At 37.4% G+C, this 26,669-nt stretch overlaps 2 protein-coding genes and 1 long non-coding RNA gene across 5 annotated transcripts in view; 2 read left to right on the top strand and 1 right to left on the bottom strand.

Annotated features, from left to right (window-relative positions):
- LOC111329963 (rho-related BTB domain-containing protein 1) overlaps positions 1-4,958 on the top strand; it is a 10,753-nt gene extending 5,795 nt beyond the window's left edge. The window contains exons 2-3 of the mRNA XM_022934734.2: positions 1,013-1,235; positions 2,141-4,958. Coding sequence (XP_022790469.1) covers positions 1,013-1,235; positions 2,141-2,433 — 516 coding nt within the window. The 3' untranslated portion in view covers positions 2,434-4,958. The remainder of the gene's footprint in view (positions 1-1,012; positions 1,236-2,140) is intronic.
- On the bottom strand, positions 4,408-26,669 carry LOC111329965 (uncharacterized). 3 transcript variants are annotated; one of them, XM_088746821.1, is made up of 5 exons: positions 24,875-26,669; positions 19,408-19,483; positions 7,245-7,325; positions 6,210-6,246; positions 4,408-5,404 (listed from the first exon to the last, which is right to left on the bottom strand). In XM_088746821.1, the coding sequence occupies exons 1-5, from the start codon at positions 24,935-24,937 to the stop codon at positions 5,260-5,262; spliced, it is 402 nt and encodes a 133-aa protein (XP_088602947.1). In that variant the 5' UTR covers positions 24,938-26,669; the 3' UTR covers positions 4,408-5,259. The 3 variants fall into 3 exon arrangements, with proteins under 3 accessions (XP_088602947.1, XP_088602949.1, XP_088602948.1); XM_088746823.1 differs by having other exon boundaries at positions 4,408-5,399; XM_088746822.1 differs by lacking the exon at positions 6,210-6,246 and having other exon boundaries at positions 4,408-5,399; positions 24,875-25,115.
- On the top strand, positions 19,032-20,413 carry LOC111329964 (uncharacterized). The gene is made up of 3 exons (XR_015995977.1): positions 19,032-19,171; positions 19,396-19,537; positions 19,978-20,413. It is a non-coding gene; the product is annotated as an uncharacterized LOC111329964 (long non-coding RNA).

Raw genomic sequence — 26,669 nt, 5'->3', positions numbered from 1 at the left:
TACCCTTCTCTTACTTTTACAAAAGTCCGTTCTTACGTTAATGCACAAAGTGTATTTTGAAACTTTGTGTCAGTCTGTTCGAGAACTTTTCTCTAAAAAGACAACTTCTGGGTCAACTCGCTTTCCTAATCAATTTACTATCATTAGGTTTAAATCTGATACTGGAAGAAACACTTTACAGTACAGAGGCCCTGTAATCTGGAATTTTTTAATAGACTAGTTAAAGTGCCTGAAAATTTTAATTCCTATAAGCAGATATTAAAGAAACACGCCAGGGACATAGCGGAGTATTCTCTTAGCAAGGAAGCGACGTTGATCACCGCAAAAAAAGATGATTTTATATACTTTTAAGCATTTCATTTTCTGGTATTATATTATTATTTTAATTAGGCTCTTGTAAATCTCAGTTTTTTGCATGTATATATATTGTTTTCTCCCTGTGCATAGCTTTTATTCTTTTGTTAATATCTTTTGTGTTTGTCAAATTTTGATTGTGTATAGTAGGTCCACATCAGCCCTTTGGCTGCCAAACAATCTCAACCTGCTTATCAAATAAAGTTTACCTTACCTTACCTTACTTTACCAAGACAATTAACAAATTTGACTTCATCCAATTCGGTGTCTAACAAAGAAAGAGCAATATCTTCCAGGCTGGCTACTCTTTGTCTTGATCCTACAACCATAAAATCAGTTTTTAACACATTTAGGGTAAGCCTGTTGGCTGAAAGCCAAGAGGCTATGCCCCTGAGATCCTTTGACATTTTATTCTGCAGGGCAGGGAAACTGCAGTCTGAGATTGTCAAGTTCGTATCGTTAGTAAATAATCTTGCTACATTTTGTCCTCATGGAGGGACTTCTATAATTTTTGGTGATAAATAGGGCATATATGGGACCTTACCAGTCAAATGAAAAATATGTAACTGCTATTATGTTTCTTGAATTACATTATCTGACAGCTCTACAATGTATTGTCGCTGTCATGGTTAAGAGTGTTACTTCTTTTCTTTTCTAGGTTGAATTTAAGGACACCAACTTTGAGGCATTTTTAAATGTCCTAGAATATCTCTACACTGGCCAGTGCCTATCTCTATCTGTGGACGATATCATTGGTGTGTTGGCTCTGGCAAATTTCTTTTGTCTGCCCAGACTTGTGGCTCTTTGTGAACAACACATTGTCAAAGAACTGCAGATTGCTATAGCAACAAATGAAATGGCTGTCGCCGAGGATATAGTCGGTAAGTACTAATAATTGTCATAATGACAGTCAAGACAACTGTTGATCTCACTTAGAAGATGGTTCTAAAGGAGCTTTGTTTTATTATAACCCATAGCTGCGCATTGAAATTTGATTTGAATGTCTATGATGATCATACCTTTGAGAGGAACTTGTCTAGGAAAATAAGAAAACACCTTAAGCACATGTGACTTCTAAATTAATTACAGTCAAGTTAGTTTGTGATGTTTATATGTTAGATGTATTTAAAAAATGGTTTAAAAAAATTAGGGAATGTCACAGTCAGTAATATGTAAGCTAAAAGATAATGGCAAATTTAGTTAGAGGAGGTAGCTTGGTAAAGGGATGATAGAAGTTAAATCTGGAATCACTGGTAGACTGACAGTTCTTTCAGTTCTTTTCAACCCTTCTCGCTTCAACATCAATGTGGATGTCCTCCATACTGTTTTTTTATATTTTTCTGATGGCACTGATAGGAAGAATTGGTCCAAGAATCAATAGTTTCATTAGGTAGCCATCATTTCCTTTATTCTTATGGAGTAAATGTTTGATTCAGGGGCAATATTATAAGGAGAAATTAGACTCTGGTTTCTCTTGTTTGAAAGGGTTTCTGTAGGTGGTAAGAGCACTTCCTTCCTCAGCAATATATAGACAAGAAGAGCAACTCAATAGTTGTCCTTTGCAAAATCTAATATGTTATTTATTTATTCCATCCTGCTATCTACCTTTGGATTTTTCTTCGATGGTCTTGCATTCAAGCCTTCTGCTGTTCTTTTTTCTTGCTGTTCATGTGCCCGATAGTTGTTACTTGCCTTTAAGTTGTCTCATGTTTAACATCAACAAAGGTACACACTGACAAGTGACTCAAACTAAATATTAAAATTGTGTTTTTCACTTCAATTGTAGGCTATCTTTTTGAGGCTCAGATTCACAATGCTTCACAACTAGAAGCCTGGTGTATTTACTACATTGCCACACACTACAATGCAGTCTGTCGTCATTGCCCCAAGCACGTGAAGAACCTTGACTCATCGACACTCAAGTGCATAGAAAAGAAACGGTGGCCACCAGCCTGGTACATTCTAGAAGCTGATTGGTATGAAAAGGCAATGAAAGAGCTTGAAACTGAGAAGGCTACAGAGAAGGTGCGGAAATCACATAAGAACATTAAGCACAAGAGAAAGTGTAGCTGCTTGTAAGAAAATCCTTAAAACAGGGTGACAGTGCTTCACTGTTGTGGCAAATAAACAGAATGTAACCAGTGTATTCTGCATCATCACATAACAGAGATATATATTTTAAAGCCTTAATATAATGAGTATTCATATGAAGTATTAATTTTATTATTATTACTATTACCATTATTATTATTATTATAATTATATAGTCTGACATATAATTTTTGGATACATGTGTGCTACATTGTATTTTTTTACAGTATAAATATAATGGAATTATATTCAGTCAGCCTAACTTACGTGTATCAGAATATCACACATCAGATTATCAACTATCAGTACTGTCACTAATGATATGATTTTGTTATCATTGTTTAATTGTATTTTTTTTCTCTAATTCATTTACTTTTTCATGCAAGTAGAAATTATATTCTAAGCAATAACTACCAGTAGTGCAACAGTTTGGGGCTGACAGTTGTATACGGCCACTCCTAGACTTCACTATTATGGATTTTTCAGTGAAAGGGGTGGGTAGAAGTATGGCTCATGTGAGGGGAATCCTCAATAAAGCCTGGTGCATTTTGTTTTTGCCAACACATTTTCATGCAGGACTTCCATTTACCACTGGGATAAATTATGATGTGAATGTGAGTGGTTGAATTCAGGTCGAGAAATCAGAGCATTAAAGGTTATAAATCAAATTTTATTTGGATTTCAGTTGCTTAAGTAGAAGAAAAACTAAAAAAAAAATGAAAATGTATGTTTATGAAGTTATAACTGTACACATTGGGAGCAAGAGGGGGTAATGAAATTTATAGTTTATTATAGTCACGCTTTTGAGTAGGTTGAAAATTGATTTGATTGTAAAAACAGTTCAAGTGAATACCAATCAATACAGTAAAGTAGTATAGTAATCTTCATAATTAGGAATATCAGTCTTGCACCAGGTGCACTTATAGAGAATTGATTTTATTATCAACTGACAAAATGAATGTATTATGACCAGTGTTGAGTAATAACTGGATGACTTGTATAACATGGACTATACCAAAACATTAGAATAGCCTTTAGAGGTGTATATCTGTGTTTACCAGTACATGATGCATAGGAAATTTTTTGCTGAGATTGTACCTGTGTTTAGAAAATTATATATTTGAAGTACTTTTGAAAAGTTATATCAAGTCTAAGTTTAGCATTCTTTAAACTACCCAAATTGTTTGTGTAGGCATGCACTATTAGTGCAGAACCAAAATGCAAGACTTAGTGTGTTATGTACTTTGTACTTAGCAGGTGTAAACTATCTATTATTTAGTGATATCCTCTGGTATCATCAAGCAATGCAGCCCTTACTTGTTTGAACCAAACTACATTGTACAATTAAATACTGAAATGCTGTGCAGAAAACATCCCAAGAAAAAAATTCCACCTTTTTTTCTTGTGAAAAGGCACTTATGTTTTATTTTCAAGGAACTATTCTTTAGTTAAACTTTGCAAAGCAATTAGTATTACACAGTTGTCTTTTGCTGTTGAAGACACCTGTTGCTCTTTCTTTGTTCCTTTTTTTGTTTATGAATGTTGTTTTGCAAGTCTTGCACAAGTATCTTTTGTAGTTACAAGTTAAATGTGTAATGTATTGTACTATAAGATGAAAACCGCTTGGATCAATGTCAGTATATACTCTTTCTCCCCCTTAACCCAACAACAGTCAACTGCTAACAGCTCCTGGTTAATGTTAGGTAAATGGGGAGGGGGGTAGGTGCACAATTGCCCAGATACTGACATGATTGAACAGCTTTTTTCATCCATTGCATGACTGAAAATGTTCTTGGTAGTTTCACATAGTTACCAACATACCATATCAGGCAGGTTTTTGTTTCTTTCTATTTAGATGCTCATCAAGAGAGGAGTACTGTATCTACTCTCCCAAAGAAAGGGCTTGTTTTCATTTCTGAGGGGACTAGCCCAGTGATTATTATTTATTTGTTTATTTGCCTGTTTTGTTTTTTTTTTTTTTTTTTGTAGTCAATTAATTGACTGAACTTGAAGTGCTTCCAAAAGGTTCTCTAAAAAAAAACAAGATAACCTGTCACATTACATGAAATAAACAATATTTTTTAGTACATTTCAATTGTGCCAAACTGCTAAGAATCAAAGCACACAAGCATGAAAAAGAATTTAGAAGAAATTACTGTTTGTTTTTCTTTTGGATAGGTTAGGTTTGTGTAAGTGATCCAGACAGGACAAGTACTCGGGTTTGTGGCTAGTTTCAATTTCAGTCAGTAAGAAAATGAGATGTTATGGGAAAACTGTAGAGAGTTGTTAATTTACATCTTGCACCATTTTGTAGTATAGCAAAGTTTAAGTATCAAGGTCACATTAGACTGGACAGCTGTAAAGTATTTTGTTTATTGATGTTTCATATTAGAGAAAGAGAGGTATCAAACGTTTTCAAAGTATGCATACAAAATTTAAATTTAGTTGGGTATTATTACAGAGACGATTTATAAATATACCGATATGAAACTAATAAATACAGTGTCAGAGTCTGTTGTTTCATGCTTATGAATGTCTTATGAGCCAACAGCGAGAGAAATTTATCCTAGTTCAGCAAACCCAGTTATTTGAAAAGTTAACCTTCCAATTCATCAAATATATTTGCTTGCACATGAATGGGCTGTACGCTCAACCTGACTCAATACACCTCAGACAAAACTGAAAATCTGTTGTTCTAACCCACCCACCCCACTACCCATGACTTTATCCGCGAGTTTATAATTGGAAGAAATTGGTCCAGCCAATGTCAGTTGAAATTTTTCAGATTTGCGATATCAGTGGAATTTTCATTTTTCAATCGTTGATAGACTCGGTCCTCAAGACATGAGCCTTTGTGGCAGCGGTAATAGCGGTCAACCTTGGGGCCTGTCCGGTTTCTTCGGGGCTGTGCAGAGTGACGGTGACGTCATCGTTATCTCGAACATCCTTGGGGTCTGTACTTATAACAAAAAGTTTTGTCAGTATGTTACTATTATGTTTAGTCCAAAAACACATTCTCTTTTTATCCCTCGTGTCAATACTACTACATATGGCCTGCACTCTTTATCTTACTATGGTAGCAAACTATGGAACTCCCTTCCCAATTCGACCAGGTCACTGCCTACAGTTGGAGCTTTTAAATCGGCTAGTCGTAATTTCGAATTTGATACTGACTGCTGTCCATTCTGCAAATAGTTTAAATGTTTATCCTATTGTATAAATTACTTAATTGCATATATTGTGTCTTATGTATTTATCTAATTCATCTAATTCATTTTATTTATTTATTTTCTCGGAGATATTAGCATGTTATTTTTGCTACTTTGAAGTCGAGATGAAATAAAGGCTTGTTGTTATTAGAGATACCTAGAACTCAAACGGTCTGAAGTGCTATCGTAAAGAAGGCACGAACCATCTGCGCTTAGAGTTAAAAGACTCAAAGGGCTCTGTCAACAGAGGTTCTGGTGCGTTATTCGTGTGCCCCTTTTGACGGATCGGCACGCCCACGTTTTTGGAACGTCAATCGCGGCCTCTGGCATTACTCGTAAATGAGCGTTTTATTTACGTCTGGGAGACGCTTTTTATGTAATGCGTCCTTGAACTCGACAGGAGTAGAGTCTTTCACAGAGAACTGGTGGCAAAAGCGGATAGAATTCTAGGGGCTATTCTAGGGGCTATTTGTCATAGAGAGTCACTCAGTGTAATTTTATCCTACAGTAAAAGTTTTGTAGTTTATTAAAATGCATGAAATATTCGTCCCTTACAATGCTCGATACCATAGGTAACTTTTCTGACATAAACCTGGACCCAACAAAAGAAAAAAACATAAAATAGAATACAATTCAGTTCAATGCAATATAGCGTAGTGTAATGCAATGCACGGCAATATAATCAATGAGATGAAATACAACAACACGAGGTGGGTGTTAATTCTACGACGTCGAAAATAATTTTAAAAAAATCTTTGTGTGTGGGTTACACACAACAAATAATATATAGAAACCAACAAGCAAAGATGAACGAAAGACAATAGTTTAAATTTAAAAAAAAAATACTGTTGTCCAGCCTCAGCTTAACTAACACTTCCTGTGATACGGAGAGTGCCATTTCTACTACGGCCATTTCAATATCAAACGTCGATTAATAACTTTGTATTAACAATAGTAGGATTTAAGGCAGGTCTCACTAGTCTTTGGCAGTTTATCGAAATCCAAGGAAAATATAGATCAATAATAACTTTACCCAGCAATTCATCCCGTTTTTTGGGGAAAGAGCTCCTAGTTTCCTGGACCGGAAGTAAAAGAGGTCTGGAAAGGACTGACTCTTGGAAGATATTTTAAAGAATGGTTTCACGCAAGACGAGTGACACAAAAAAAGCCAATCAGCGATAAGTTTGGACCACGTGGGGTCGAAAGGAGACAGGGCGCGCTCTTCAAATCTTTCCATTCCGACAACAATGCGTGAGAAGATGGCGGACAGTTTTAATCTTTCGAAAGAAGCAACTATGAAATTCTTCTTCAAGGCTCATGGGGTAGCGAACCCCAACATACATTTGACGAATTGCAATGATAGAAATAGGTAAGTGATTTTTGTTTTAAAAGGTTTCATTTGCATGAATTTGAAACAAAAAAATTTCCTACATGAACCACAACGTGTTGCACGGAGTAACTTGTAGCTCTGTTGGCTGCGGAAAATTCACTTTTTACTTTAGCTAAAGTTTGGTTCGGAGATTCTGTTAAACATAAGTGAGCTCAAATTGAATGACATACTATCATTTCAGTTTTCGTTACAGAACTTACCAGAAGAATTCCTAACTTCTTGGCTCAAATTCTTGCGTTCGTCAAATGCAAATGTCGCAACCGCGAAATATGACCGACACGCTGCAGTGGAAATAGAAGGAGGTGAGTAATAATTCATTACGACAATTTTTCTCACCAGTGGAGATTTCAGCACTTCAAACCGAATGCTTAAGACTTGAGAATAATTTGTAAGGCAATTTTTTCAAAAGTGAAAAAAGTCTCTAAAACACTTGCAGCCGCGATTGGCATTTGGCGCGTAAAACACGTGCTGCATGTTTCAAAAACAATTCTATTTTTCTTTTGTCTTACACATTAAATTGTTTCATTGATAGCAAACTTGCTGAGTCAAACTAGATAATTTGACGGCAGTAGAGTCTTTTTTGCGTTCTTTTTTCCGTTCATGTTAAAGTAAAAGTTATGTTTTCGGCTTCAGCTTCAAGTTTCTACGCAACAAAGCAAAGTTCGTATGATGCACGATCCTCGCAAAGTTCGCGGCTAACAATCTGAAACACGTACCGGTCACTTTATCATTTTAGCTTTTTATATTGTTGTTTGTTACATTTTTTCTTTTTTTTTTTCGGCGGGGCCCCGTTGTTTTTAAAAACCGCTAATTCAGTCCATTTTTGCTTCCTCCAAAGTAAATGACTGCCGTTTAAAAATACTCCTACTGACAGTTTACCCACAAAAAACAACTACATTTGAAAAAAATTAAAATAGTATCTTTTAAAATTAAATAGACTGTAAAGGTATTCAAATCGAAAACAGGTTTTCCTATTTATTTTCTCAGAACGTGTTCTAAGAATATTCCTGATTCTTGCTATTCCTTTCCGATACCGTTTTAATCCTTTCTTCGGTTAAAACAATTTGGAGATAAGAGCATTCATAGCGAATCAATTCCTCATTAACAAAATTGCGTAGTTAAATTCGGAACTCACAAACTCTCTAAAAACTTGCGTTATTTAGTATGGTAGATAAATGTTCCTACACTTGTTAAGATATTTACTGTCCTGGCTTGAGTTTAAGCTCTGGCAGGGTTCCCGCGCTCCTTGAAAGTCCTTGAATTTAATATTCTGTTTTCAAGGACTTGAAAACCCTTTAATTTAGACTAAGGTCCTTGGAAATTTCTGAAAAGTCCTTAAAAATAAGTGCAGATGCATGAAAGTCGAAGTTTTCTTTGTTTTCGGTAATGAAAGTGTAAGTTTCTAGCACAAATCGCGAAAACGAGCTTTCTTCTCAATCCCGCGTCTGATTACAATGTTTGAGTGAGTTTGTATCTGTTACTTTTAACAATAAGGAGCAATGTTTTTTTTTTATTATTTATTTCTATCAGCTCCTATTTAATGCAAAAGGTCCTTGAATTTGAGAGCAAAAGTCCTTGAAAATGACCTAAAAAGTCCTTGAATTGGGTTCCTGAAAAAGTGCAAGAACCCTGGCTCTGGTCTTATCTGTATTATATGCATGGCTCCATTTATTAGTTTCTAGTAATTTTCAACTGATACTTGCTTACAAATAGCATTCGGTGACAAAGGTGCTGTTTTTATATTAGTTGCCTGTTCATCGTTCATTCATGTATGCACCATTCAGTCAGTTTGTCATTAAGGTGGCTCGTACTAGTTTCGAAATAATTTGGATATATCAACTAAGTTGAAATGGTAAATTGGCCACCGTAACGATTACAAAAGCTGACGTTTCGAGCGTTAGCCCTTCGTCGGAGCTAGTTTCCTCGCGCTAGTTTCCTCGCGCGGGGAACAGATTACTCTTGCGTCACGCGCGGGAGAAACGTGCGAAAGAAGCGCGAGATTAAAAGACGAAAATTTAAAACAAAGATGGCGGCGCGAAGAATTTTTCTACTTACGTGAGAAGTTTATCTAAGAGCTTGTATTTGATGTGTTAAGCGGCCACTGTAAATGCAGGGGATGGAAACTAAGATAAAGAAGACGATTTTCGGAGAAGTGAAGGTTGCTTCACTTCACATTTAAAAGAAGTATTCAATCGATATAAAACCTTGCGACGGCGGAAAAAGAATTCAAGTGAAGGATAATCTACCTGAAGTGGAAGAAGACTTTGAAACTTAAAGGAAAATAATATGATGTAGCCAGAAGTCGTGTGTAGGATTTTTAAGATGAGCCCGGGAGGCTGTCTTTGACAGCTGTTTAATGATTTTTTTAGCAGTAAACGTCTTTAAACATCAGATCGTAGGCGCGCGCGCGAGCACACGCAATTGTCAGCGGTAGCTATAACAAATCATGAGTAAATGTCGATCTCATAGAATCCAGATTTTTAAATGCGCGAGAACGCGCGTGGAAATTGCTTAACTCACGAAAGCTATTGCATGAAAACAAGTCCGGTGACCCCTTCTTTTTATTGTTCCAATATGATAATGACGTCGAAAGGAATCATCAGAAAAAAAAACAAGAAAATTCTACGGAAGGAAATTTGCGATGTCTGAAATTGCCTTTTTTCTAGATTTTCTGAAATTGCGCTCCGTATAATTTTTTAAAAATATTTGTGCATTTTCCTTTTCAAGTGCCAAAAGCAATCACTGAAAAAAATTATGGGGTCACCGGGTTAGTTTTCGAATTATTTAAGCCACAAGCTAAAAAATGCGTCTGAATAAGCCTATGAAAGCGTTGCCATGGAAACTGCTAGTGACGAAATAACACCTATTTTTGGATAACCAATGATTATATAATTCAACCCCGTAAAAGTGTTCAACTGGCCTTGGTCAGTCTTTCTGTTGTATTCTTTCAAAGTTACAAACCATCAAAAAGATGAAAACCGGTACGAGCCACTTTAATCGATACTTTCAACCACTCATGCTTGCATAACTCGTGCATTTTCTTACACATAAACTCTACCAGATTAAAAATGAATAAGCCATCGAATTTTTTTTGTTTCAGTACGACCTCCTTATGGAATGCACCCAAGTCAGCATACCACCTGGCCCAGCCACCACACCACTAAAGCAACAATGTACCAGCTTGACTCTGATGGGGACATTGTAAGATGTGGGGAATTGGATTGTTGGAAGATGAGACCCAGGGTTTTCTCTTCACTTCTCTTCAATTTACACTACATCTTACGATTTACTCAAAGATGTTCAACTGGGAAAGAAGATACTGACGGAAGACAAACTCAAACTGGTTAGCTCATTCTTTTTGGGTTGGGATGGAGGGTTATTAGTCAGAGCTCTGGATGAACCTTACATCAAATTTCGGCTCGAAGTCCACAGAATTCGTATTCGGCTTAATTTAATGTAGTTAGACTAGTTAGTTGGGTCCCCATGGGTTGGATGGGTCCTCCCTTTAGGTCTCTCCTTTGGGTTCCTTTTCAGGTATTTTCGGCTTAGGTTCGGCATAGGTTCTCGGTTTAGGTTCAAATAGGTTTCGGCTTCGGCTCTCACTTCCGCATCAACTGCAAGACTACAGTTCTTCATTTACATCGACTGGAACATGGAACTACAACGCCTCGTCTGCGATCAACACAAGCTACTTCGGTGCTAAATCTCCCGCTTAGTTGCGCGCTACTAAAACTTATTTCAGTTTCACTTAAAGTTTCACTTGATAGCAGCCACACAAAGGACTGGTATCCAGTGAGACTCTCATCCAAATTATACCAAAAAATTCAGTTCGGCAAAACCATTTTGGCCTAAAGGTTCAACCAGACATTTACTTATTGTACGTAACTGGAGACTAAGCTATTCAGCAAGGGAAGTAAGCTCATTTGCTACTTCCATCATGTTTAGTGGTTTAGCTCCAGTTGAAGCCGCCAGTCGAGGCTTCATTTAGTGGGAAATAGGAGATGCACACACAACAGTCTAGGTCACAAAAAATTAAGCCAATTGTACAGTACATTGTGATAGCTTCAAAGCTGTCTGTAAATTTTGGGTCGTTGTTTTTTAAGTTTACAACTCAAAACAATTATTTTATCATAACAGCCAAAATTTTTTGAGAAATCAACTCGTCATCTAACGTCACAAATTACACGAGGATGCTTCAGTGGAGAGGACATTGCTTTGAGTAAAAAAAAACGGCCCATAATGAACTGTTATCTTTTTACACATACTTTAGGCCAATTTTCTTAACATTACAGCAAACTTGCTGTCCGCCAAATTGTTGTAAAAAATATTGACTCTCCACTGAACACGTGGATCACTGAGGGGAGCTAACACGGAAAAGGTAGGGTCAGCAGGTACGTAAACTCTTTTAATTCTATTCTTCCGGCTATTCGGCTCTTTCGAAACTCACTTCCGTCATCATTTTTCGGCTATCGGTTCAACATATAAACATATAATTGGCATCCAATTAACTATACTCATTACAGAGGCCTGGTAACGACAATATTGTTAGCAGGCTGCTTGTGACTCGTATACTCCATCGGGGTGTCGACATTTTTACTGACACAGGAATGCTCGAGGTTTCCTCAGATGGAAAAGTTTTCACTTAGGAATGCGCGTTTCTGCTATACTTAATAAATGATGTAACATTTTCACAATAATAAAAACAGAAAAGCCTGTGTCTGTGTCCATTATTGTATTTAGATAAACTAAAAACTACTGACATAATTCTCTTTTTCAGGGAAAATGTTACTTTTCAGCTAATGCGAGCCATGCAAAAAAACATTAATCTACTAACAATTTTTTTTCCAAGATAATAAAATAAACATAGGTCACATGATGTAAAAGAGTTTGAAAACAATAAAAACATAAAGACCAGCGTCTGGGTAATTTTTTCAAACTACTAAACAGCTTCTTTTTTTCAGGACTGTTTGTTTCTATCAGCTAGCATTCTGCAAGTTTGCCACGCAAAACCCATTTGAAATAAACTACCATTTTAATTTCAGGATATCTAGACTACGTTCATCATGTAAATATGGTTCAAAACCAATAAAATCCAGAAAACCAGTGTGTGTGTCATTTTATCAAAGAAAAAAATTTACTAAATCAACAAAGTTTACTTTTCAGGAGCACACTCATCGACAAATTATGCCACTTTCGGGGCATTCCTACAACTACTGGCAAGGTAAGCAGCCTTCTAATCATGTATAAAAGTGGTACTGACATGTACTTTTTCTTAAGTTTTTAGGACATCATGTTGCAGGCCAAAAACACAAATTGGGATAAGAAGAAACCAGGTGAACAGCTTACTTATATGTTTAATTGTTTTGGTTGTTTTGAGCTGCTGACACATGACTGGAAAGTATATGACTTGATGACAAAAAGGACTTTGACAAATTGCCAAATTTGTTTTTCATTTACTAAAATGAGCGGAATACAAAGGTGGCAAATGTATATGGAAGGTCAGATTACCTGCTATTTGTGTCTTTCAACAGCACATAAATTTATAAGTACACAAAGATGCAAAATTTTGTGGTCCAATTAAAGACAATGAAATCAGAAAGGAGCAGAAGATGTCTGATAATACTTAAAATTGATATTGAAATTTAGCCACTGAAACCGGTTGGCCAATTTTTTTACTGTGCGTAAGAAAATTAGACAACACTATTTTGGAACAATGTACATTTTCATGAATTAAATAATCAATTGTCTCTTGAGGAGAAAGAAATTGTATGCAAATCCGTGTGTGCAGGACTTTCAGGGTATGCATAAAGATGTTTGTTAACTCTATTAAATTAAATCATACATCACTCTTGAGAAGTGTAAAGTTTTTATTTTATAGCTTAAACCTGGAACTTGTGCCTTTAGCATGGAAACTGCCAGTCTACTAAATCAATCTTGACTATTACAAGCCAACAGGAAGCAAGGGTCACAAAATAGCAACTCAATCTCAACTACATGAGTTACATGCACACATCCAACCCTTCCTCTCGAGATGATCACCACAACCTTAATGATGGCATCATGAACAAAAACTACAGTGGTTAGTACAGATTATCATAACACTTCCAAGAGAGATGATCACAACAATCCACCTCAAGGAAGACACTTGGAAAAACAATAAGCCAAAGAAAAGCACCATTTCCTACCACACAGATGACCAAAACAGGGAAACTGGAAAAATGGATGGCAGCAAGAGAGGATTTCACTTTCTATTTTTTAGATGACCCAACAAGCTACTTTGAAGTACAAAAGCTACTGACAGAAGAACATCACATTATCCCACTACTCAGTTGACTTCAAGTCACCTCCAAACAAGAGCCACAGAAGAATGACTTGCTTCCAACAATACACAGGTCTCACAGAAGAATACAAAAGTTACACCACAAATTACCACTAAGAAGTACTGGAAAAATGGACCCTCTCAGAGCACTGCACTTTTAAAACAACTCAACAAACCATGAAAAATTGCAACAGATGACCACAGAGGAGCACCACATATCCTACCACAAAACTGACAACACACCACCTTAGAGCTGTGACCACTGATAAGAACATCAAGCTTTCCAGCGAGCAACCTGTCAATATCCACAAACTAGCAATGAGGAGCGTTATTCACATATTCCACCACACCGATAGCTTTACCCCGGCCTATATATAACCACAAGGTTTCAACTGGAAACACATGAGAAGCATTTATGACAATTGATATTAATTCCTAACACACATATGAAAACAGCTCTTCCCCCCCCCCCCCCCCTCCCCTTGAAGCAACACCCTGTAGAGACTGCAGGATCAGATGAAACCTCTGCAATACTACTGGCTTCACAAGCCACAATAAATCCCAACAACCAACCACACAAGAGCATAGCACTGATCCTACCACACAATTAAATCACAAAACCCACATGGTGGTCATAGAAGAACTTCTTCACTCTTTCACTCCCACGATCTCACCAGTAATTCTCCTTACTATATATCTTACATAATTATGATTCTTATGAACAGATGTTAGTTGTGAGGATTTGGTATTGGATCACCTAATGACCCACTTTTTGATATTTTTCTTTAATCTCATCACCTGTGTGCTAGATATTGTATGGATATTGTAAGGAGAAATTCTTTCCTGATCACTCATGGAGTTAAAAGGTTACTTCCTTCTACACAGTGATATGATTAGCCACCTTGGATCAGGAGCCACTACAAATACTCTTTTATATTCACACATGCTTTCACCCCCATGGCTAACTGTGACAAACCAACCAAAAAGGAGGGCCACAAAAGAGAACAAAACATCTGAGAACAATATTTGAAATGGAAACAAAAAGCACTTTTGGGAACACAACTCCAAACAAAGCAGATGACAACTAACCTTAAAGCAAGAGCTAAAATATAATGTATTACACATTCCACCAATCAGATGACATCAACCCCCCTTACCCCAGCAAAAGCCACAGTGATGTAATGCCAGGTTATAGATCATCACATTTCCTAACACATGGATGACAATAAACCTAAAAAAAGGGTGAAAAAAAGGTACAAAAGGATCACTGCACTTCACAACACACAGATGAAAACCAGCCATCTTAGAGTAAGGGTCACAGAAGACTATCACACTTCCTATTTACCAGACGACCACAAGAAACACCTTAAAACTTCTCAATACACAGACTATAAGCCATCTGGAGGAATGGGCTGCAAGAACATCAAACTTCCAACTAAGAGATGACAATTAAGCTACACGGAGGCAATTATTATAGTAACTGAAAAGCATAATACCTACTAAAAACATGAGAAGCCACCTTAAATCTAAATGACCATTCAATACCCTGCCTTCCACATAGTCAATAAGAAGCTACTTCAAAGAAAACTGAGATGACAAAAGACCTTCAGACTCGTTATTTCACAGATTAAGAGACATGTTAAACCAGGAGGTACTCAAGACTCAGTCAATCTAAACTTCACACAAAATATGTATTGTAAGCTGCCTTGAAGCAAAATACACAAGAAGTCCTTTGTAATTTATACCAAACAGATGACAGAAATGAACCTACAAGTATAGGCCATAGAAGACCACTGCCCATCACTGAACACAATTCAACAGCCACATTTAGGCAACAGAAAATGGAGAATATCACCCTCACCCTTCCTTTCATGCTATAGCATCAAGGAACCACAAGACAAAGAGAACCGAAGAGCATCACACTGTCCATCACACAAATGGCAACCTGGCTTGACCAAAGGTAACTCGAAGCTATCACACTTCATTCCATGCAGATAATGAGAGGCTGCTTATTAAAAGACTACAGAAAACCATCAAATCTCCTGCTGCTGTGATAACAACAAGCAACATAAAGCAAAGATGACAGAAGACCCTCAAGGATCACGAACATCCTTGCTCTCAAGGCAGATGATGAGCCACAATGCAGCAAGGTCAACTGAAGATACAAGACACCCTACGTAAAGGATCACTCACTACTTTTTCAATTTTGTCCACACACGTGATAACAAGCTAACCTGAAAATCAATTATCCAACCAAATTAAAGACCTTGGAAGATCAATACTAATTCTTATGGCCAGATGACATGCCACCTTACTTCAGGACCACCCAAGAAGACTGCACTTTCTTTTACACAGTCTTTAACAAGACACCTTTGGGCAAAGACAACATACCACCTTACTTCAGGACCACCCAAGAAGACTGCTCTTTCTTTTACACAGTCTTTAACAAGACACCTTTGGGCAAAGACAATGCAGCATAATCACACTTTCTACACCTCAGAGTAAAGGTACAACATAATCAAACTTTCTACACCTCAGAGTGAAGGTACAACATAATCACACTTTCTACACCTCTCTGAAGGTACAACATGGTCGCATTCCAATCATACACGAATCCCAAGGACAGCTCTCTCATCCAACTGCATAGATAACAGCAAACCACCAAGAAGCAAAGGCTATAAAGAGACTATTACACTTCAATCTACACAGATGATATGAAGGTATAATACAAATGAAAACAAGCCGTCTAAAATTAAAGACTTGGAAGAGCACCACTAATTCTAATAGACAGATTACATGCAACCTTACATCTTCAGGACTGCTTATTTTCCTACCATGGCTCAAAAGATACCATGAAGTACAAGAATTTTGGTTATTTATTGTGGCAATTAACACTTAAGAGTTATGTACTCATTTGTCTCACAACGTGGTCACTTGGGATGTCGATTGTGACCTTTTGACTGTATACTGCTAGTCTTCTCCAGGCAAGTATGCGTCACCTATACAGTGTTGTGCTCAGCTGTGATTGGATGGAACTCCACAGCTGTGATTGGATGGAATTCCACAGCTGTGATTGGTGCATCTTTTAGATCTGACTCCCTCTGTAGTCCACTGCCGCACAGATCTCCTGCTTTATTTTGTGTTTTTTATTGTTGGCATTCAGGCTTCTGGTATTTCAATTCCACTGTCCCTGCCAATGTTGTTAGGGTGAAGTCTTATGTGAATTGCCTCTTTCACCCTCCCTGTGTATAGAAATGGGGATCATGATCAATAAACATAATGGCCAGGTCAGGAGTTGTGGGTGTGCTCTGAGATGGCAGAGGTCAGCGTCTTAGTCAGTCGGATATCCCTGTCGTGTTCTTTTTTCTCTCCTGCATAGGTCTGCCAGTATCACATATGTAAACCTTTCCACACTTGCAGGGAATCCTGTAGACTACACCATCCTGTTTAACTGGGTGGACAGCATCCTTTGGGTTTACTAGGTGTGATCTGACTTCAAAACTACATGTATGCTTTGTTGTTGTGGACAGCAGCAAAGTTGTTTGGAGAGGCATTTAACATAGGGCAGGACTGTGGGTGGATCTGAACCCCCTGGCGGTTTCAATGCTGGCAGTCAGTATCTTAGTTTTTGTTAACCTCTGCACAAGGGAGGAAAGATAACCATTAAAAACAATTTTGAACAGATGATGGATGTTACTTCTACTTGGAGACAACAGAGGGTTTTTTTAACAAGATGTTTTGCACACTCATAAAAGTACCTGACAATAGTGCACTTTACTAATTGTGGATGGTGAGAATCATATGCCAGGTATTGGTCAGTGTGTGTTGGCTTCTTGTAAACGTCAATGGTTTAAGGAATCCATCAGGTTCTACTGTAACTGTTGTGTTGAGGAGGGTGATTTTGTTGTTACTTTCCAACTGCGATAACAGTCCTATGCAATTCTGATTTTCTTCAAATCTCCACTCAGTTTTAATTCCTTTCTCACTATCAACAGGACTTCCTTGCCCTTGAATGACTTCTCTTGTGGAAAATATTAAACCTCTGTTCTACAGGTACCTCTCACCTGTACACTAAAATTATATCTTTGCTTATCCTATTCTTGGATGTAATTTTGCAACAAGAAAGGCACAATTCAAGAACAGAGAATTAGATTCACGAAGGACAGGAAGGATAACCACTAAAAACAAGAACAGATGACGACTGTCTCTTCTCCTTGGAGATAATGGAGGGTTTTGTTACAAGATGTTTTTGCACCCTTGTAAAAGCACTTGACAATACCATGCTTGACTGATTGTGGATTGTAAGATGTAAGCTAAAAAAGCCAACATATCATATGCAAAGGTGTTCATAATTGGTCTCAGAGGTGTACAGGCTTTATGAATCTTTGGTAAACCATAGATTCAAGGCAGCTGTTTATGTCGTGGTCTGATCTTGTTGTTGATGGCCTCTGACAGATATCCGCTTCACTTCATGGTTAACAGTTTCCCAGACAACTTCCTCGTCAGAAGGTCGGTCAGATCTTTGTTCAGGCACTGATGTGGTCCTTTTCCCACACCTGACTTCCTGCCAAAAAGCTGCATGGCAACAAGTCACCAAGGGGTGTAAATGCCACGAGGGCCTCATCCTTTCTACCACAAACACATACCAACATTAACCTTAATTCCTGTGCTCATTTCCCCAAATATGCAATGAGCGGTCCTTATTGACAAGTCAGCATTAGCTGACATTACTCCGAACTCCTTCTAATCATACACGAGATATACCTTCAGTTCCAAAGACCTGTCATTGTCAGGGAACTCAAATCCAAGTGTCACTTCCTTTGAACATGATCAAATCAGACATTCCACCACTGTGCAGCTTCTACAACTTACAGTAATCCTATCCAATTCTGATTTTCCACTCAGTTTATTCCTTCTCACTGTCAATACTACCTCCTTATCCTTGAATGACTTCTCTTTTGGAAAGTGTTAACCCTCTTTTCTACATATACCTCTTACTTCTGCCACCAGCAGAAGCTTGTACTAAAATTCTATCATACTTTACCCTATTCTTTGGTGTAAATACTGCCACAGGTAAGGCACAGTTCAAGAAATGTGCTTTTATTAGTAGATATGGAACTCACTGAAGCAAAAGAATTTAAATGTTAATGGGATTCAAACCCATTAAACACTTTCTTGCACTAAGTAACAGACAGTGGAAGTGTTTTCATTAGTAAACAAGGAACTCACTGAAACAAAAGAACTTAAATCTTAAAGGGATTCAAACCCATGACACACTTTCTTACACTAAGTTATAGAACGTGAAAGTGCTTTAGTAGAAGAGGAATAGAACTAAACTGAAAGCATTTAAACCTGAATGTGATTCAAGTTCATGAAAAACTGTCTTTATTACTGGGTAACAGGTAGTGAAAGTGCTCATTGGAAAAGGATGTAACCCAGGCCACAAGCATTTAAAACACTATGGGATTCAAACCCAAGAAAGCTGCATTCTAAATTTTAAGTAAAACGTACAGTTGAGTAAGCAGATCCAATATTGTGCTAGAAAGTTCTTTAATTTACAGTTGCCATGATGTTACAAAGAAGTCAATCAGAATTCTCTGGATCAGTCTTTGCTCTATGCCAAAATTGCAGAGAAAACCACCAGTCCACAACCTACATCCTGGACAAGCAAGCTTTAGGTTGGTCAAAACTCGTACTATACACAAGTTTCAAATTCCATGCATAATTACACCAGCCAGTAACATACAACAGATGATGATGAGTTGGAGGCAAATGAATTACTTTGATCAGGATACCACATCAAAAATTGTAAGTTATAATCAATAAGAAAGGAAAAAGTTTTAAACAGTTCACTATAACTATTTTTTGGCCTCACAATAATCATGTAGGTACAAACTGCAGTTTATTCAGGATATGCCTGAAAGCAATATTAAATTGAAACCTGTTATGAAGAAGTGATCATTCAATCTGTATACATATGTGATGTGTTTTACATTTGCAAATAAACATATTTCATTTTATTTAATATATAGTTTCATATGTACCTGGACTGCGTAGTGTGAGCTCAATGCTGGCCTGGCAAATGATGATTGCACAGTCACACAAACTGGTTTGGTCAACCTGCAAGGATGATGATACACTCCTGCATGGTTATGAAGTCCTTTATAAATTAAGGTAGGAAAAATAAACAAGGCCTGGAATGGTGGTTTAGTTATAAAAGGAAAAATATCTATTCAATAATAATAAATTAAAGCCCTCAGTTTAAGGGCATATGGAATGCCAGCAATAGGCCACAATGACTTGAACTATATAGATGCTCCTCCAAAACGAAGACATCTAGCAAGCAACTAGATGGTAAAACACAATTTTACTCTTGAAATAAGCCTACTTTGGTATATGAATGTGAGCGAGAAGCCATGATAACGCCAACAATGTAAAATCAGAACATCAGGCTGGCAACCCAGTGGCAAAACACAATTTACCATGATTGTGTACTCCTTAGTATAAGCCTTAATTCATATCAAATTTTGTGAGCTACCAAAATGAGTTAGTTTTCAAAGTTTGACCTCTTACATACTAATACAAGTATGTAAATGTGTACTTTTGTGTTGCAGGCACATTAAGACTTCTACTAATGACTGAAGTTGAAATATTGAAGGAGAGAAATTAGATTGATTGAATTCAAGAGTGAGAGTTCTTCAATAACCACTTAAAGCTTGCTTCTCGTCTAATGAATGTATATGTCAAATTGTGGAAAACTTTGACACACCTCCTCAAAGTCAATCTGCAGATAAAACTTTGTTGGGTTAATTTTAAGGTATATATTTTTAAGACACTTTAAAACCCCAAAGGTTGCACTGTAGCACTGGTTGGGGGTACATGGTCCCCATTTTTCCCCTTATGGAGGGGTTTTTGGGGTTTACATGTCCGGCTTCAGTGCACTAGATTAGTTTTACATTTTTAAAGACTTTAAGAGCATATCCACACCAATCTAATTAACAAAACGGTTTTAATGATAACTAGAGCTCAGATTAAATAACATACCTGGAGTTATCAGCTTTTTGTCTTTTTTTTTGTCTTATTTTTTTTCAGAGTTTGGGTTTTTGTTCCATTTTCAGGACACTTTTCTCATCACATTTTGAAGACCCTTCAGTAGGTCAGGCATCAAATGAAAATTCTCTTTTCTATGAAAGCAATTATTGACTTGTAATCAACAATTGCATCAAAGCTATTTATTTCAAAAAATGGTTGCTTGAGTGTGACAATTTCAGAAATATAAGCATCAAAGCTTTTATATCTATTCCAGAAATAGTCACTCGAAATTGACCATTTCAGAAATAATAGCTAACATCGAAGCTATCTATTTTGGAAATAGTCACTTAAATATGACCATTTCAGAAATAAAAGCATCAAAGCTACCTATTTCAGAAATAGTTGCTTAAGTTTGACTATTTCAGAAATAAAAGCTTTGGATGTGAGTTTATGACAAAGTTTCATAAACCTCAAAATTAAGCTATTTTAGCACAAATAGCTTAGAAATTCAAAGAGAAGTTCATTTAATAATCTACCCTACATCTTCTGAATGTGGTTAGATCTGTGCACTGAAAGGGAAAAAAATTAACTAAAAATGGTTTCTTACAATCACAAGTTTACACTTTAACATTGCATGTATGTTGTTCAATCTGAGCCTTAGAAATCAGACAGACTTGATTTTCATACAATTTAGTTAATTCTTAAGGGTGAAATTGTAACTTAGAACTCTACTAATTATTATGAACTTGACATTTTGTGGACTCTCCATAATAAAAATGCTTAATCAACGCTAACTTTTAACTTTATATTAAGTAACTATTACTAATTCAATTAAGGAGAGTTTACAAGTTTCAGTTCTGATAGTATCTAAATATACAAAAGGAAATGGTTTTTACTGATTTACTTATAGATTCAAGTCTGATTTAAGTCTGATTCAAATGTACACACAATTTTTATATTATTTTAAATTTCAATTAGTAACTTGTCAATCAAAATATGGAAATCATAATTAATAAGTTTGATAATAAAGTATTAATATGAGTAAATGAATAATGGTCTTTGTTAATCAAATAAATCAGCAACTTCCTTAATTAAACATGAAGCTTCGAAGTGTTTGTGACTTTTATATTTTTATCAATTAATTGTGGTACAAGATTCATGTCTCCATCTCAGTTCTTGCCCTGGTCAAATAAATTAATTGTTATTTTCCAGAGGCACTTGGTCCCAAAGTTCTCAAACCCCAGTCTGAGTGACCTTGTCCCAAGAGCAGTTATAACAACAATCCTAATCATTTTCATCAAGACAGGTGATAAAAAGCTTATCTAACCTTGTGAAAAGTTAGAATATAGCAAGAAGATGGACCTATTGTTTGTTTTGTATCAGTAGCATTGCTTTAATAACCCTTCTACTTCGAATATCTCAATAACCTGTAGTCAAACCAGCTGAAAGAAGTGTTCAACCACTAATTTGTTCCCAGATCACAATGTACTAAAATATTTTGTTTTGTGTAGTAATTCTGTTTACTGTTTACCACACAATTCTTATCCTGTTAGCTTGGAGAATTTGATATTGGATCGACTAAAAATCTCCTTGTTAATGCTTTTCTTTATTCTTGTCACCTGTCCGCTTGATTTTGTATTGATACAGTGAGGAGAAATTGTCTTGGTCACTCATGGGAGTTAAAGGGTTAAGAAATTGACGATGATATGATCAACACCACACTTGGGGCGGATCCAGGGGTGGTTCAGTCGAACCCCTTAAATTTTCCCTCAGAAGACCTCATGTTTCCAAAGACCTAGCTTTCAAAATCTGGGACCCCTCAGGAGGGGGACAATTCTCCAAACCCCCCTTGACTAAATCCTACATCCACCCCAGTACACTTGGGGTCAAAGTCACTTGACTTGGGGACAACTTAATCCCAGAGAGGGAGTACCATCTCTTTGATGAAAAAACTCACTAATACCTTTCAAAGGGTGAGAAACGTTCCCAAGAAAATGTTGGGGTTTAAAATAATCTAAGAATAACCAGAAGATCGATTTGGAGGAGAAGAGACCAACTTCCCACCTTATGACACCTAGATTTCAGGCATTCTTTTCAGGAAGCGCAAAAGTTCAGCAGTGGTGAGTTCCACTACACTGAAATTTTGAGCTTTCCTCCTACCCTTTATTCTACCGAAAAACACACCAACAAGAACAACGTACAAAACATGGGTTATTTTGAAATGATTCTTGCCACTCAGCGCATCAACCTCGCCTGCTTTACAGATCCCTGACCATCGCTGCTTTTTCGGATAACTTTTGAAGTATCACTATCCAAAGGAAACACACGGTGTGAGAGGAAAACGCAATTTGCACCAGTGACTCCAGTACACTTCAGCGATGAGACACACGTGCCGCCATTTTAACGCAGAACCGAGCTACACTCGCATGATCCCAGAATCACACGCACCTTTTTCTTTTTTATCCTTTTTCTGGTAGCCCCACAGGCGGCCCAAGCGTACTGTGTGTGACTTTGGGTGTAAAATTAACGGCAATAACTAACATATTGAGATCGAATTTCAAGCGTACGTGAGGGCCATTAAAAAGGTAGTTACTAAAAGTTGGAATCACCTGAAACCACCTGAAACCACCTGAAACCACCTGAAACCACCTGAAACCACCTGAAACCATCTGAAACCATCTGAAACCATCTGAAACCACCAATGAAACCACCTGAAACCATCTGAAATTACCTGAAAATTACATGAAAGCACGCAGACATGAACACAGACCGCAGACCGCAAACCGCACACCGCAAACCGCAAACCGCACACCTCGAATACCCACGCCTCGAAAAAGGTCTACACAGTGTGTAATTAGCAGATTTATCTCTCTTCCCTTTGTTATCAAACGAGATCACGGAATGCGTAAGCGAAACTGCTATGTAAACATTGGAGTTGAATTCTTATTGAACATATCGCAGTTACGACCCTCCACTGTCGAGCCGTACCAGTCTTGCATAGGTTATGTGTGTGCCTTTTGAGTCAGTCGACGTGTGCGCAATCAGTTTTCCTTTGTATATACAGTGTGTAACTACCAGATTTATCTATCTCTCTTTTGTGATTGATGTTATCAGACGAGATCTCGGAATATCTGTTTTAACGTTAAAGTACTTCTACTATATGAAATCATTTTTGGTACAATCGTACAAAGTAACTCAGGTGTCTCGTTAACACAGACCTCAAAAACGCAGAACGCAGACCACAGACCGCGCAGCTCGAAAAACGTGTACACAGTGTGTAATTACAAGATTTATCTCTCTTCCCTTCGTTATCAAACGAGATCTTGGAATGCGTCGCGAAACTGAAACTAATTTCATTGTCAGTGACAGTGAGATAACAGATAAAAATAGACGTAAAGTAGAGTAAATTAGCAAAACAGAAGCTTTGCGTCATGCTGAAAATTAAGATACCGATTTGCGATAATGTTTAATTCACGTGGGTTTAGATGGCTTCTTGGGTGGTTTCAGGTAATTTCAGATGGTTTCCATGGGGGTTTCAGATGGTTTCAGATGGTTTCAGGTGGTTTCAGGTGGTTTCAGGTGGTTTCAGGTGGTTTCAGGTGATTCCAACTTTTAGTAACTACGCCATTAAAAAAATGATGTCTCAAAAATGAAGACCCAAAAATGAAGACCTAAGACCTTAGACCCACTAGCCTAAAACAAAGACCCTGTGGTCTAAAACGAAGACCCACTGGTCTAAAACAAAGACCCATTGTTCTTAAAGCCTTTTTTTCAAGGAAAGGCTACACTTAGCTAAATTGCTCTCATTTCTATAGCACATAAATTAAAATGTCATCTGAGCACGCGACCAACTTGACAGTTACGCTATCTGGGTGTGGATAAAACCTGGCCAAGGCCATGGCCTACCCTATAGACCACTTTCCTAAATGGCTGCTGTATAAATACTCTTTTGTTTAAATTTAAATTAGCCCTACTGGCCTCGCTTGAGGATAATGTATTCTTTTGAATTTTGTACAGGAGAACGAGGCCAGTAGGGCTAATTTAAATTTAAACAAAAGAATACTAATCCCGCAGCCATTTCTCAAAGTGGTCTGTGGCCTACCGGTGGTCAGATTTTTAAAAGGATAGCATTGCTGGAAACCTTTCAACGTTTTCCTGAGTACTGTCTTACCAACGACTTTCTTCTGCTGTTTTGGCGGCCATATTCCGATCAAAATTTCTTATTACCTTCTGATAGAATAAGGAAATCGAGGAACAGAAGCCGGTTAAACGCAACTTTTGGGCACACATCATCATATCAGCTCTCCTTTCAAATTAGTGCAATACTGGCCCTTTTTTTGGAAAAGCAAGTAAAGTTTGCGAAATGTTTACGACGGCGATGCGTGCGTGTCCCAGGGTGCTCGTTGCAAATTCAATACTCTACAGCACTTGAGGTCACTTAAAAAATTGGCCTGGCACGTAATGTTTGCGTTTTCTTACCTGGATATTTATGCTCTCCAATATAACGCCGTTCATTACATTTCTACACCAGCACTCCATCATATGTTACCAACTGACAGCCTGCATCACAAAGCCGCCAATTTATATATCCTCTTTGACTACACAAGATTGTCCCCTCCTCTCCCCTCCCCCCACCGTTATGGTTGAGTGCTGTGATATTTGCAGTGTTTCGTTCCCTCGGACGTTGAAAATCGTGTTAGCGACCTCTTAGTATACCCTTTTTCTACGGTGGCCCAGAAGGCTCAACGCAAACAAAAAGTATACTGCGCAAATAAAACATATACTGCAGCAAATAAAAAATATACTGCAGTAACTAAAAAATATACTGCAGCAAATAAAAAAATCAAAACGCAAAGAAAAAAAGTACCGCAGCAAATAAAAAATGCAACGCAAACAAAAAATGCTGCAGCAAATAAAATATGCAACGCAAAAAAAAAAAAAAAAAGAAAACGCAAACAAAAAAATTGGAACGCAACGCCAAGGAAGACTGGGTAATAGTTCTTAGTTTCCCGCCAAAACTCGTTCCATCCTTTGCTTGTTCGCCTTTCCGAAACCATGTTTTGCAGCGAACTTATGACAGTATCATGCTGCTCCTTTAAAAATTTGATAATAACTTTATTTTCATACCCTTGATGAAAGTAATCTTCTATAATCCTACGCAGATCGCTTTCGTCCATAACCAAAAACGAGTTCCAGTTCATGCTGTTTTGGCGGGAAACTAAGAACTATTACCCAGCCTTGGCGTTGCGTTCCAATTTTTTTTGTTCGCGTTTTCTTTTTTTTTGTCTGCGTCGCATATTTTATTTGCTGCAGTATTTTTTGTTTGCGTTGCATTTTTTTTATTTGCTACGGTACTTTTTTCTTTGCGTTTTGATTTTTTTTATTTGCTGCAGTATATTTTTTATTTGCTGCAGTATATTTTTTGTTTGCGTTGAGCCATCTAGGCCACCGTACTTTTCAGAGACAGATAATTGTACACCAGCGTATTCGTTCGACTCTTACTGATTTTATTTTTATGTTCTTAAAAATCTGACCACCGGTAGGCCACAGGGTAGGCCACAGGGTAGGCCACAGGGTAGGCCATGGCCTAGGCCAGGTTTTGTCCACACCCCGTTATCTCAGTCGGTACAACACATCTCAAATTGTGTAACGCAATTAAATTCTAAGAATATCGAAATATACGTTTTATGAGGCTTTAGGATTTTCGGTTTTGTGGTTTTAACTGATTTTTAGATCAGTTTTTAGGTTTTTGGGCCAAAAAGGTTTGGTTTTTCGGTTTTGATGTTCAGAGCGGTTTGCGGATTTTACGTGTTTTGCATTCGGCTTTCGGTTTTCACGAAAACTCTGATGCGGTTTTCGGTTTTTCCTTTTTGACCCCCTTTAAAGGTGAAGATGTAGCGGTTTTGTCAGGTCTTGCATGAGGTTTTCGGTTTTGCTGCCTTTTTCGTCGGTTCTCCGGTTTTGCGGTTTCCCAGAGGCCTCAATGCCCCCCTCTTTTAGTAACGATTTTAGTATATTTTGATGGCTTTCTTTTTCGGAGGTTGCCTGTTGGAACGTACTCTAAACACGTGGTACGGGTAGCAACGTTGATCGCAACGTCTTTCCCATGGCCTGTCACTTTGGGGCAGACCAGTTGAAACAAAAATGGGAGCAGTAGGAAAAATCTCCATACTCTCTTCAATTGATTTCTTAAAAATTAAGACAATACCAAAATTCAACACCCTCTAGATAATTTTTTGCTTTATCCTCTTCACCTTAGAAATGTATTAGGATG

This window comes from Stylophora pistillata, chromosome 1, assembly GCF_964205215.1.
Source record: "Stylophora pistillata chromosome 1, jaStyPist1.2, whole genome shotgun sequence".
Taxonomy (NCBI): Eukaryota; Metazoa; Cnidaria; class Anthozoa; order Scleractinia; family Pocilloporidae; genus Stylophora; species Stylophora pistillata.
Note: the sequence above shows the minus strand (reverse complement) of the source record. Positions and strands in the feature narration are given on the sequence as shown.

What these genes read in the sequence shown, in the direction of transcription:
- LOC111329965 (XM_088746821.1), bottom strand. Translation starts at nt 24,937, where the DNA reads ATGATGGAGTGCTGGTGTAGAAATGTAATGAACGGCGTTATATTGGAG. An exon ending in AGAAGTTAGGAATTCTTCTG is followed by an intron (nt 6,247 to 7,244) that starts GTAAGTTCTGTA and finishes TGTTGGGTCCAG; the next exon opens with GTTTATGTCAGAAAAGTTAC. An exon ending in TACCTATGGTATCGAGCATT is followed by an intron (nt 5,405 to 6,209) that starts GTAAGGGACGAA and finishes TTTTGTTATAAG; the next exon opens with TACAGACCCCAAGGATGTTC.